Genomic DNA, 12,650 nt, shown 5'->3' with positions numbered 1-12,650 from the left:
TTCCATCAGGTTGAACAAATCCTCATTCACGCTGCTCCGTGCGCCGCTTTGCTGCAGCACCGTTATTTGTTCCTTTCCGTCACTCCGGTTACGATGCGGCGTTTCTAGTTCGCCACGCCTCCGAAGAATAGGATTGGGCACATCAGTGACATGACTGTACGAGTTGTGATCTTCGAGCTTAGTGATGGGAATTCCGTGAACCAAATGATCAGTGAGTCAGCTTAGAGTCGACTCTCTAGAGTCCCGAATGCCATGATTCTTTTGCTTTGCTATATTTTGATATTTTGAACGTTCACTTCAGACTCGACTCTTTGGCGAACGACACAATAAGTTATCATACTGGATACATTTAAAAGGCATGCAGTCAGCTGCCTGAGCCTTACTGGTTAACTGCATGAGCCTTACTGGTTTAACTGCCAGAGCCTTACTGGTTAACTGCATGAACATTCCTGGTTAACTGCATGAGCCTTACTGGTTAACTGCATGATCATTCCTGGTTAACTGCATGAGCCTTACTGGTTAACTGCATGAGCCTTAATGGGCATAATTAAAGAGTTATCAAGGGGTAGCTTGTCATCAGTCTATGAGCTCCAGAGGTTGGGATTCACAAAATTTACAGATGCAATGAACGCCATCTGGTGTAGACACAATGCAAAATAATAATAAAAAAAAACTAAAGTTAAATAAAGTTAAATGTTTGAGTGGACTAACTGGATTAACAGGCTCACAACAGTCCAATTATTTGAATAAAAAAGAAAAAAAAATTGTGAGATCAGTGCAATACAATATATAAAACGGTAATGCAGTATGCAGTATTTTGCCATTTCTAAGGCAGTGTACATTTTACTAACGAAAATAAAAAGTAAAGACTTTTTTTTTGCATGCAGTTTATTATGTATAAAACAAGAATGTTATCACGACCTAATGATATTCGGCTCAATATATATTCGGTATTTTTTAAACTTTTAATATTGCAGATATTAACATTTTAATAACAGACGTTTGGGGAGGAAATGAAATAAAAAATAAGAAATAATTTTTAAACTAATATTTATTGAGTTAAATATTAATATCGAAAGGTTCAAACGTCACTTCCTTTCTATAACCGATAACTACTTAACGAGCTCGTGCACTTTGTTTGCGGTTATAACGGCTAATTTGTTAGCATTAACGCGGCTGTAGCTCCTGTCAGGACTTAACAAGACATTTCTATATTTTACAAAAGATATTAGTTATTAAGAAAATATATTATAATATATAAAAAAGATATTAGTTATCAAAATTTCTGTATGAATTTATTTTAATATAGAATTTATTAAAATATATTAGAATATAGCTAGCTGTCGCGTTTCTTAACATGAATTGGGTAGGAGGTTGGCGGTACGTAGACGATTCGATATAAACATAACGATATAATCATATCGTTATGTTCATATCATATCAATCATATCATATCATAAGTCAAGACTTTTCTTCTTGACTTATTTACTCATGCGTGACTGACGAACGATATTTTTAAACGTGTTCTTTTGATACAGAAGCCGTGTAATGAAAAGTGGTGACACAAGAAAACAAAAGGTAACTAACAAAATAAACGTTACATAAATGCCATCAATTCATACAACTTTAGTCAAAGTATTGACTTTTCCAAAATAGTTTAAGTTTGTATAGTTTAAATTTCTCGATGGCACAGGTTGTTCTGCTGACTGATAAATGTTGTATAGTTTTCTATAACTCTTCTGTCGTATATTTTGCTTTCAAGGAGTTTTTTGAAAAGAAAAGAATGCAGAACAGACATAATCTCTCTGCACCACCTCCACCGGTAACACCTAAGAAAGGCAATGTTGGCAACATGGATTTACTTACGATGTTTATTGTAGACCAAATTGCATTAAAAAAAGAACATGCTGGTAAGTAAATGGTGTATATTACAATTTACAATTGTATTTGACAGATTAACAATTTAAGATTAGGAAAACTTTTGGTACATCTATTGCTCAGTCAAAATAAGAAGTGTTATCATTTTTATTTTAGGTAACCATAAAAAAACACATTTACCTAAATCAAAAGGACTTGATAAATATATGAGTGGGCAGTCATTAGAGCTGCCAATGAGTCCTTGTTCTCCATCACGCTTGAGCCTGGCAGAGAGCAAATCTCACTACAGGTACGGATTTTTATTTATTACCAAGCTGGAACTATTTCACCAGTTTCAATAGAAGGACAGAAACCTGTATTTTTCCCTCCTATTTCTAGGTTTAAAAAAAAAAAGTCAACATCATTGCCTTATCCCACTAATGCTTTTGGGTTCGAATAGGCACAAATCTACACACCAACGATCCAAAATCTAGTGAAAGCCTTCATGAAAGATTTAAGGTTATTATAACAGCAAAATTGGACTAAATCTAAATAATGTAATGTTCAAAAGGCACATATCATTTGTTATGGTCTGGTATCTACAAATATTTGGATACATTGGGTACAAAAAAGTTCTTAATGATGCTAAGCTTTTGCACGCTTAACAAAATGCTAAAATTATTACCCTAATTATTTTTAGTGAGCAAACACTGGGTTTGAAGAAGAGAAAACATAGTCTCCTAGATGAATTCAAGTTCAAGACGGTAAGAGCCAATATGAAACCAGTTGCTCTGGAAGGGCATTACAATAGTCATTACTGTTTCAGTGTTTTCATGCTTATTTTTATTTTTTATAAAACTTTACAATTACAAGATAAATAATGTCTTATTTGGCCTAAGCTGTCACCACTGCTGGAAACCAACCTGTCTGATGCCGGCACGTCAGTGTGTCAGCACCGGGTTCCGGGCAGTGTAGGTTCCATTTCTTCAGCCTCACCATCCTCATCAGAGGCCTTTAACCTCCAGTCCAGACCCACCATACACATCTCCCCCTTGCCACCAACAGAACTGTACAGCACAAAATCTGTTGAGGTAAACCCTGAAAAGTCATCACAAATGTAAATGTAGTCTCATAAATGTAGATGCACAGAAGCGCACATACTCTGTTAATCACTTGCATTTAGCAGGCAGTAGATTGCTCTACAATCTACTTGGGGGGGGGGGCTCAGGTATCATTTGTTTGTCATTATTTAAGTGGTAGAAAACTGGTATAAATCCTTACTAGCATGATCAGATTTACTTCAGTCTTAGACCAAATGGTTAGGGCTTGTAGGGATTTTCATATTTTAGATACATTGTTGGGATTCCACCTATATGCATTCAGGTCACATGTGCATACTTCAGCCTTGGCTTGAAGCTGAGCACAGGCAAAAACATATCAGGGTGCACATATCTTATATTGATGTTCTCTAGATTTTTATATCACTTATGGTAAGCATTGTTTATGCTGGTTTCCCAGCCAGTGGAGATGTGTGAGTATAATCCACAATGGACAGCACCTTTTCAAACAGAGGCACCCCAGACTAGATTTGCAGATGGAGTACAGTTTGGGAGTGTCTTACATAGGTGAGATGAACTTTGAAAATAAGCTTCCCAGAATAACACTAAGCCTAACCCCAGGTGACTTTATGTGACTAATTTTTAGTCCAGGGAGCTTAGCAATATTTTTCAACAATTCTGTTTCAATTGGATTTTCAGGTTATTATTAATATTGATAACTGTAAATAATTTTTATGTACATATTTTCTCTATTGTCTCCAATAATTGTCTTAAAATAGAAGTGAAAGCAGTGGGCCATCCATATACTCTGTTGAGAACCCATTTAATGATTTAAAGATGAATGACCGAGAAGAAAAGCCACACTTTTTCGGATTTAACAGTGGACTTGAAGGTACATACACTCCTTGTCATAAGTATTTTATATATATATATATATATATATAAGGTATATTATATATAGTATATAAGGTTTTGCCATGCCTGAAGTACATTTGACTTTAAACAAATAAAAGTTACTTATTTTCAAGAAGATAATGGATAGTAGTTAATAAAAGTTAGTTATCTTCAAGAAGATAATGGATAGTAATATGTATTATATAAAAGCTGTCTTCATCAAGAGTATACAAGATTAGTAATTTGATTTTTGGGCTTATAATGTATATTTCTTACTTGAGTGATTTAATATATTTATTAATTAAGATGCTCTTGACAGCTCAGAGTTTAAATATCATGAAAAAGCATCATATCTTTTCTCATACATTAGACCAACAAGAGTGTTTTTTTAATCCCAGTCCTGGAGTAACCAGCAATTCATCATCTTAATAATAAATTATAAAGTCTTAGCCATGTTAGGTGACTTTTAGGTGGAGGAACAACAAAATGTGTTTGGAAGTACTATTGTAGGTCAATGGTTGATGTCCTAATAAGGTTCATAAGCCTTGTAGAGTTTCCTAAAATATTAGAAGAAAATACTGAGTGCCCATTGTTTTTTTAAACAGAAAAAATTAAAACTTGACTTTTTAGTTTAGACACTTTTTTTTCTTAAAAAACAACTATTATGTACTTTTAAAGTTACAAAAGATAAATTTTTTATACGGTGTTACACAAATCTACACAAATTGCTCAAATTCAAAATAATACTGGAGTGGGTGGAAATCAATATAACTTTTAAGCACATTACTTATCAAAATGTAAAATATTTAAATCCTTGTTTTTACCATCAGAAATCATGCAAGTAGTTAAATGGAGTCCCATTTTTTGCAAAAGTCACATGATCTCTGTATATATAAACCTGGCCCTGGAGTTTAAATGCTTTAGAGTTTGTTACAGAACATATCTAAACAAATATACTGTAGAGGCATGAATATATAATTACTATCAAATCAAGTCCAAGACAAAGTTTTAGAAAAGAATCACCCAAGGATAGGCTATTAAAATATCCCACACTGCTCATTACCCCTAAAAGCTCCATCCCCACAGGGAACCATGTGGGTGATGGTATCTTGCCAATAATTAGCACTGGCCTCTTAATTACTTGTCTGACTAATGCACTCCTTATACAGTCATTGACATTTGGCATCCTATCTCCTGAGTCATATTTAATATTGTTCCATGTTCACAGTTTGGGATGTATTTTTATTACCAGACTATGATATTTTTGAGCTGACATTGGTTTTCTTAGGTCCTATGTCATTGTGAGGCTCTTTAGACATTTTCTTTCTGAGGCCTTTCAAGAAACATGTGTTCGTGTATTGAGATCATGTAACACTTTAATTGAACATAGGTCAACTCAATATTCAACAACTTATGATTTCTAATAAAAACTTTACAGGTTTCTGCACTACTTTTCCAATTACAACAATACTTAATTTGTATAGTATATTATATACAATATGTAACTAGCAAATAGTGAAGGCTATTTTATGTTGTTTCAGTTTGAGACATGTTTGCATTGGCCAATGTGATGTATAAAGGTGGCTGACACTGTGGATGGTATCTGGGGGCACAATGTTATTACAAGTTATATTAAAAATAACAAGGTGCCTTTGTCAGCTATGCTCCCTTAAGAGTACATAATCCTTCTCCAAGAGCTGTGCTCCGCTAAAAGCTTATAATCCGGGTCTGATGCGGGACCAGATGACTTAGGCACACATCGGGGTTCCTATTCATGATTAAGTCATCTTTTTTGTAGCCAATCAAGTGATTTTGCATTGTTCCATGAAGATGACTAAAGTTTTATTAGTGCAGTATTTAACTGATATTCTTGGTATGGTGTATGGTTGATATTTCTGGTAAGAGATTGATAAAGCTCCATCTTCAAAAGGAGACACCACATCTACCCACAAGAGAACTGTTTTACCCTGCCTTTGCAAAAATTTTACATCAAATAAGTGATTTTATTGAATCATATAAAAAAAAAAAAGATCTCCGTACTGATTTTCCATCCTAGGTAATACAGCACTGTTTATTTTTAATAATTTATTTCAATTGTATTATATTTATTTAGTTAATTCTCATAGTTTATTATTTAAGCACTGACTTACTAATAATGTTGACTTTCAAATATATCCAATAATCATCTCCTTACTCCCAGACTTAGTTCTAATTTAGACTTATTTTGAAATGTCATTTAAAAACAATCAAAAACAGTCACTGTTCACAGAACCACTTATATTTGTAGTTTGCTAGCTTGTGCTTCCAGCAATATACTGCTGAAGCCAAATTGTATTTTTTGCTAAAAGGTGGTCCCTTTGAAGGCTGATGTTTGATCTTCTCACTTTAACCTCTTGTTTCAAAATACATGTCTAGATATATTGATAGTAGACCCTGTGAGTTTTATTCTTTAATCTTAGTCTTGTGCCTGACTCATTTAATAGGCTCTAAAGTGTTTCTTGCTACAGGCAGGATACACAGAATTCCCTCAGAACACGCCTGTGATTTACCAGTAACCTGTAATTGCAGAGAGGGCTATGTCACCTCAGATGATGCAACAAACTCTGCTCCATACATTTTAGTAAGTTGTTTCATGATCCTTAACACAATATATATTTTTGTTCAGCACAAATCACAGTGATGTTAGATTGTAAAATTGAAGTATTTGATGACATTGTCTGTTTTTGAGTTGCCAGTTTATTAGGTATACCTTGATTTGAAATTTTTTTAATGTCACAAAATAAAATGTTTAATGGATATAAAATCTCCCCAAACAGAAAAGCAAAAATTTCATATACTCCTGCAAGTTCATATAGATATACTAACAAAACCTATTAGTTATATATGTATATACTTTTTTTTTTAAATAATTATTTTATGGTTTATTAGTTCTGATTTTATTGTTTACCTTCCTTTATCTTGAATTATGCATTTGTTTGTATTTACACAGGAAGAAGGAAAAAATCAGGATGGTCATAACTACATGTGCCACTCTAATGACATTCTCACAACAAGCCAAATAAGAAGAGTTATGTCCTTCAACCAGAAAGTGATGTGTGACTATGAACATAGAGAAAGGGAGAGTAAAGCCTATGGGATTTCTAAAGCTTTGAGACGGACTAATCACGAGCATTATTGTGAAGATCAGTTTGTTCCCTCTTGTCCGCTGACTAACACACAAAGTGGTAAAACTCCCAGGACACATGACAAGGCAACACAGACTGCAGATTTTTTCAGTTTGACTTCTCAAGATGCCTCAGTACAATGTTGCCTTTTGAAAGAAGCTAGGATGAGTATTTTCACCAAGCCCACATCTCATATTCACCACAGTAGAACACATAAAGCTCCTGCCACTAGGAGGCAGACTTGTCACAGCAAAGAAAATCCTGATCATAGACAGTTTGCCCTAACTGAAATCCCAAAGGTGGGTTGGAACACCTCCTTGTTGATGAAAAAACGGGAGCTCACAAAGCAAGTGCCTGAAAGTTCGAGCAACTCTGAGAGACAGGCATCCATAAAAAAAACACATCCATTACTGCACTCATCTCACATAAGTGGTCCAGGTATCAATAATAAACAGATTGCAACATCACATTAAATACAGAGTTCTTTAACCATTATTAACTTTGGTGTTAACTTGGTCTCAGTGAAGCATAGTAATCCCCTGATCTCAGTAATTGCCAGTGGAGTATAGGTATATGAAGTTTTGTATAACAGTTATACTTTACTTGTGTAGAGCTAAAGGAGCAGCCATCAGAGAACATGGTGTTCAGAGGAGAAAGGTGTGAAGGTCATGAGGAGGAGAGTGTGAATCAAAACCCCACTGTGAACTCCAGCTGCACAGAGAAAGACAATGCCTTCACTGCTGAAACAGGTGGAGACAGGGTATCTCAGGGGAAAGGAAATCTTGAAGAAATTGCTGACATTCTGCTCATGCTGAAGCAGAAAAATAAGCGTCCATAAAAATGTGAGATGACACCGACTTGTTTTGAATGTTTAAAGTTAGCATCTGTTTTCAGAAGCTTTATAGTTCTGTGTCACACAGATTTGGGTGGTTGAGTTACAGTACTGTACAATGGAAAACAATATTAAAAACCAAAATTTTACTTCAAACAGTGAACAGCTTTTTATTGTTTAAATATTCAAATGTAATGAATATTTATTTTAATAGAATAGAAATCTAGCAAAACATTTAGAGCAACAATAATCAAATGAAGACTATACACATATTTATATTCACGAGTGTTTCATTGATCATAAAAACACTGTTTGATAATAATAATAGTAATAAAAGTACTAATTTTACATAGAAAACACACACACACCCACAAGATAGATTAGATCTCTCTCATCAAAGAATCACAATGACTTGTTGACTTCAAAACCTTCCACAGCATCAAATACATTCTAAAAGATGTGCACACCCTAACGTCTGGTCAGTAAAACTCTTACAAATTCCAAATAAACTGGCATTAATATACTTTCTGAAACATTCTCTCTCTCACTGCAATAATCAGAACTGATATAAACATACCTGATTAAAACCTGACTGAAGTAACCGCTCTATAGTGTGCTTCTGCCTTTGGGAAACTCAGCATACTTTAGTGTTAAACATGAAACACAATTATGTTATCTGTTTGTGCTAACAGTGAACAAACACGTATTACACATTCAACAGTAATAGCATTAAAACGAGCTTGTGTCAGTTTGTTTGATATTGTTGCTTTTACAATACCCATTAATGCTTTGTTACACATATAGCCACAATATGTCTGCTTGGCACTTTTCTATGTGTACCAAACTATCAAGGTGTTTACTCACGGCAGTACAATATAAACATAACATTGGATATTACACTACTCGTCAAAACATTTTCCACTCTTACATGGACGAGAGCAATGAGATGCAAAGCCATTTGTACACAAGGCTATGAGGAAGACTAAATTAAGTTGAATCAAATAACAATGTTATACATGGGTTTGAGTTGAGTACAGATATGAAAAACAGACTAAGGAGGTCATTATACACTAAAGGAATGCAAAAATGTTTCGGTTTCTAAATTCTGAACAAATCAACTCCAACACTCTCAGCTCCAAATACAATTTTGTGATAAAATAGCTGCTCCTTGAAACAGCATAAGACAATCCAGGTTACAACCCATGCTATGCTACAAAATTTGAACTATTTCACAAAATGTTGTTTGCATAAATGAACTGAACGCTGTGGTAAGAGGACGTTGCAAATGCCAAAGCCTAGCATCTTCACAAAAACATAAGACTACCATAATCGACTGACAGTTGGTCTGTATACTGTAGCAAACACATTGTACTTCAGTGAGAACAGTAAAAGTTGTGTAACATTTGTCAATATACTGTCAGTATCTCTGATCACTGCAGTATCCAACTCAAATACTTTTAAATGACATCTCACAAAAGCAGGTGTAGCTCTGTTATTGTATTTGTATGTTTGGATATGTCAATTCCATTTATCCCTTAACGTGGAGTGCAGCATTTGTAAGATGAAGCCTGACTGCTACAGATGGGCCTGATGTCATGGTGGGGTGAAGCTGAAAAGCTCTTCTCTTCATGCCGCGTGCAGAGCTGAGAGAGGATCTACTGAGTGTTCTTTGACCTTTCACCTGAAGTTTACTCCACATCTGAACCATCATTATCTGACAGGTGATAATTTGATCCCTTAACCCGGATGTATTCCACCTGCCGGCCCTCATCTGAGTCTGATGCACCACAAGAGCACAGGCGGGTTTCAAACAGCGACTCGATCTCCTCTAGCCGACGGCCTTTCGTCTCAGGGAGACAGCCGTAAACGAAGAAGAAGCCCAGCAGAGCCAAGCTCGAGTATAGAAAGAATGCACCTAGAAAATAGAAAAATTTCACTCCAAACTTCAAAAATCATCTGAAATGCAAGAAATTTACGTATCTTTTAATTTTTTTCTTTTAGGATCAAATAACATTTTAGTATGTAATATATGACACAAAATGAACCATTGTAAATAGCACTAATTTTTTTCTATTTTATATATATTTATAATTGTACCATAGTAGGTGAGGTATTGCGCTATGTGTAGGAAAGTCAGAGACACTAGCACGTTGAATGTCCAGTTCACACCAGCTGAGCAGGCGTTGCCTGTGCTTCTTGCCCACAGCGGGTAAATCTCTGAATTAACAGTCCATGGCATTGGGCCCAGTCCTGAAAGACATGCTTTTTTTTTTAGGATTTAACCTAAAAGCTATAAAATATATTCTAAACAACCAAAATAAAACCAAGGACACATTGTTGGAACAAAGTCAACTTTATACTAATAAGCATTTAAATGTAAGTTAATTAAATTAGTCCAACATGGGCCATTAGTTCAAATTAGTGGGTGTTTTTAGACCGCTTACCTGGAGCAAAGAAAGCCAAGTAAAGAATAAGACCCAGGAGAACCACCCAAGAGTAGTAGGTTGGGCAGAAATTATAAGCCCAAAAACTGTTGGAGCTGGAGTTTGAGCACCTGCAGCACAGTAAACAGTGATATCAACTTGCAAACTCCAAGACAACAATAAGATATTGTGACACTCTTGCGGAAATGAAAAGAATAGTCACGACGTGATTAAAAAGAAACTGCTTATGTGACATCCAGCATGATCTAATGTCATTTTTGCGTGCTGCTGAGCTTTAGTGGAAAATCTCGACATGCAAAGGCAAACTCACGCTCACACACTCAGATGCCGATTATGACTCACCTGCCCCACGCTGCTCTCTCTGTGGAGGCCTGATTGACTGTCACACAGGAGGAAGCGAACACAGCGGTGCTGTTCTGCTGGTAGCAAAAGCCACAGCTTGGATCCAGCATGCACAGTTCACATGACCTGGTGCAAAAGTGAGGAAACGCAAGACCGCTTTTAGGGAGTACGGAAACTCTGAACTAGAAATTAATAGTAAATAAAAGTGTTATCTTTATTTTAGCTTTTTTGAACTTCAGGTTCTACTTGCTAAGTGCAAAAAACTAAGGGTACAGTGCACACAGACTCAAACAATTAAAGACTGGTAAAAAGACCAGGTGATGTTTTTGATCTCTCCAGTTTGGTAAAAGCCACGACAAATTGAAAAGATTTTATAAGGGCATATTTCTTATGTACATTTTATATATTTTTATATATATATTGTTCATAAAGAATACAATGAGCAGAGAGTGGACTGAACATAAACAAGAAAGCATGCTAGCACAGATTGGCTTGTTTTTGTGATGACAGCACATCCATTCAGCCTCCATTACTAATGAACTAGTGTTGTTTCGGCAGCTGGATGGCCTGAGAGTAAATTGGGGCCGAAAAAAACTGGGTGGCATGAGAGTAAATTGGGACAGAAAAAGCAGTCTCTCTCTCTCTCTCTCTCTCTCTCTCTCTCTCTCTCTCTCTCTCTCTCTCTCTCTCTCTCTCTCTCTCTCTCTCTCTCTCTCTGTCTGAAATGGCATGGCTTAAGGTTGCAGGTTCACATGCATCAGAGGCCCTATTACAACAGCATTAACCAAACAACAGAGACCAGAGGAAGCACACTGGCCATGTTTGATCGTTACTACACAGAGGGAAGTCCATTAACACAACAATTTACAGCCATCACAGACCCAAAGGCAAGGTCCTGTTTTGTTCATCATGGGTAATGTAAATGCCTTATTTGGCAAAATACAACAAATTTTCCAGTTGAATGTCATTTTTTGAGTCATAAATCATTCATAAACAATGATTGGGCACTAGACCAGCTCATTTCAGCCAGCAATCTCTGTGCAGCACCAGCACACCTGATGCCACTAGTCAACTCATGATTAGATGATTCAATTGTGTTGTAAGGAGATTAACAAAAAATTCATGCAATAAGAACATTTGATTTTAGTCACTGTGAATTTTGAGAGGCAATAAATGATCTGCTTATTGGTCTTTTGCACACTATAAATGGCAAGACTTTATATTTCTAGAGAAAGTTAAACGTGGACTTTTACTTTCCCCTTGAACTGGTTTATCTTCCAACAGCAAGGCTTCATGATTTAGACACTCATATATTCATTCATTCATTCATTTTCTACCGCTTATCCGAACTTCTCAGGCGTCATCGGGCATCAAGGCAGGATACACCCTGGACGGAGTGCCAACCCATCACAGGACACACACACTCTCATTCACTCACACACTCACACACTACGGACAATTTTCCAGAGATGCCAATCAACCTAACATGCATGTCTTTGGACCGGGGAAGGAAACCGGAGTACCCGGAGGAAACCTCCGAGGCACGGAGAGAACATGCAAACTCCATACACAAGGCGGAGGCGGGAATCGAACCCCCAACCCTGGAGGTGTGAGGCGAACGTGCTAACCACTAAGCCACCATGCCCACTACTCATATGTATAATATATAATAATATAATACAGATATATTTCAGCTACATACAATTCTTTACAAAGGTCTGAATATGTACCTAACATGACTTAATGGTAAGAATTGATAGATTTTAATACTTAACGAATCTGTTTATGCCTCTATACCACTCTATAGACAATTTGAAGTGATAATTTTGTTTTATAGTGGTACTTTTTACCAGTTTTGACACCGAAGAGATACGACATCTGTATTGAACTTGAAGCAAAGATAATCATTTTAAACATCCTGCATTCCTCTTGATCTTTTCATTAAATAGAAATGCTTTAAGTTGGAAACATAATCAGACCAGAAACAGACAATTCTGTGAACATTTTCTGACATAACATCTCACCCTGTGGATAATCTTTAGTCTGATGAGCTCCCTTT

At 35.9% G+C, this 12,650-nt stretch overlaps 2 protein-coding genes across 5 annotated transcripts in view; one reads left to right on the top strand and one right to left on the bottom strand.

Moving 5' to 3' along the window:
* Positions 1 to 74: 74 nt before the first annotated feature.
* Positions 75 to 7,961, top strand: LOC113645465. Of its 4 annotated transcripts, none has more exons than XM_047804367.1 (11): positions 75 to 211; positions 1,539 to 1,578; positions 1,763 to 1,910; positions 2,035 to 2,167; positions 2,558 to 2,621; positions 2,757 to 2,948; positions 3,376 to 3,482; positions 3,695 to 3,807; positions 6,293 to 6,429; positions 6,799 to 7,411; positions 7,585 to 7,961. In XM_047804367.1, the coding sequence occupies exons 2-11, from the start codon at positions 1,549 to 1,551 to the stop codon at positions 7,809 to 7,811; spliced, it is 1,764 nt and encodes a 587-aa protein (XP_047660323.1). In that variant the 5' UTR covers positions 75 to 211; positions 1,539 to 1,548; the 3' UTR covers positions 7,812 to 7,961. The 4 variants fall into 4 exon arrangements, with proteins under 4 accessions (XP_047660323.1, XP_027006867.2, XP_027006866.2 ...); XM_027151066.2 differs by lacking the exon at positions 75 to 211 and adding an exon at positions 1,130 to 1,380 and having other exon boundaries at positions 6,302 to 6,429; XM_027151065.2 differs by lacking the exon at positions 75 to 211 and adding an exon at positions 1,130 to 1,380.
* Positions 7,962 to 8,113: 152 nt separating this feature from the next.
* Positions 8,114 to 12,650, bottom strand: part of LOC113645466 (proton myo-inositol cotransporter) — a 42,571-nt gene continuing 38,034 nt past the window's right edge. The window contains exons 7-10 of the mRNA XM_047804366.1: positions 10,592 to 10,717; positions 10,250 to 10,359; positions 9,903 to 10,055; positions 8,114 to 9,720 (exon numbers count right to left, since the gene is read on the bottom strand). Of these exons, the coding sequence (XP_047660322.1) occupies positions 9,494 to 9,720; positions 9,903 to 10,055; positions 10,250 to 10,359; positions 10,592 to 10,717 (616 nt within the window). The 3' untranslated portion in view covers positions 8,114 to 9,493. The remainder of the gene's footprint in view (positions 9,721 to 9,902; positions 10,056 to 10,249; positions 10,360 to 10,591; positions 10,718 to 12,650) is intronic.

The sequence above is a fragment of the Tachysurus fulvidraco genome, chromosome 19 (genome assembly GCF_022655615.1).
Source record: "Tachysurus fulvidraco isolate hzauxx_2018 chromosome 19, HZAU_PFXX_2.0, whole genome shotgun sequence".
Taxonomy (NCBI): Eukaryota; Metazoa; Chordata; class Actinopteri; order Siluriformes; family Bagridae; genus Tachysurus; species Tachysurus fulvidraco.
Note: the sequence above shows the minus strand (reverse complement) of the source record. Positions and strands in the feature narration are given on the sequence as shown.

Coding starts and splice junctions, on each gene's coding strand:
- LOC113645465 (XM_027151065.2), top strand. CDS start 1,358: ATGAATTGGGTAGGAGGTTGGCG. Junction 2,622..2,756: donor ATGAATTCAAGTTCAAGACG/GTAAGAGCCAAT, acceptor ATTTGGCCTAAG/CTGTCACCACTGCTGGAAAC. Junction 2,949..3,375: donor ACAGCACAAAATCTGTTGAG/GTAAACCCTGAA, acceptor CTGGTTTCCCAG/CCAGTGGAGATGTGTGAGTA.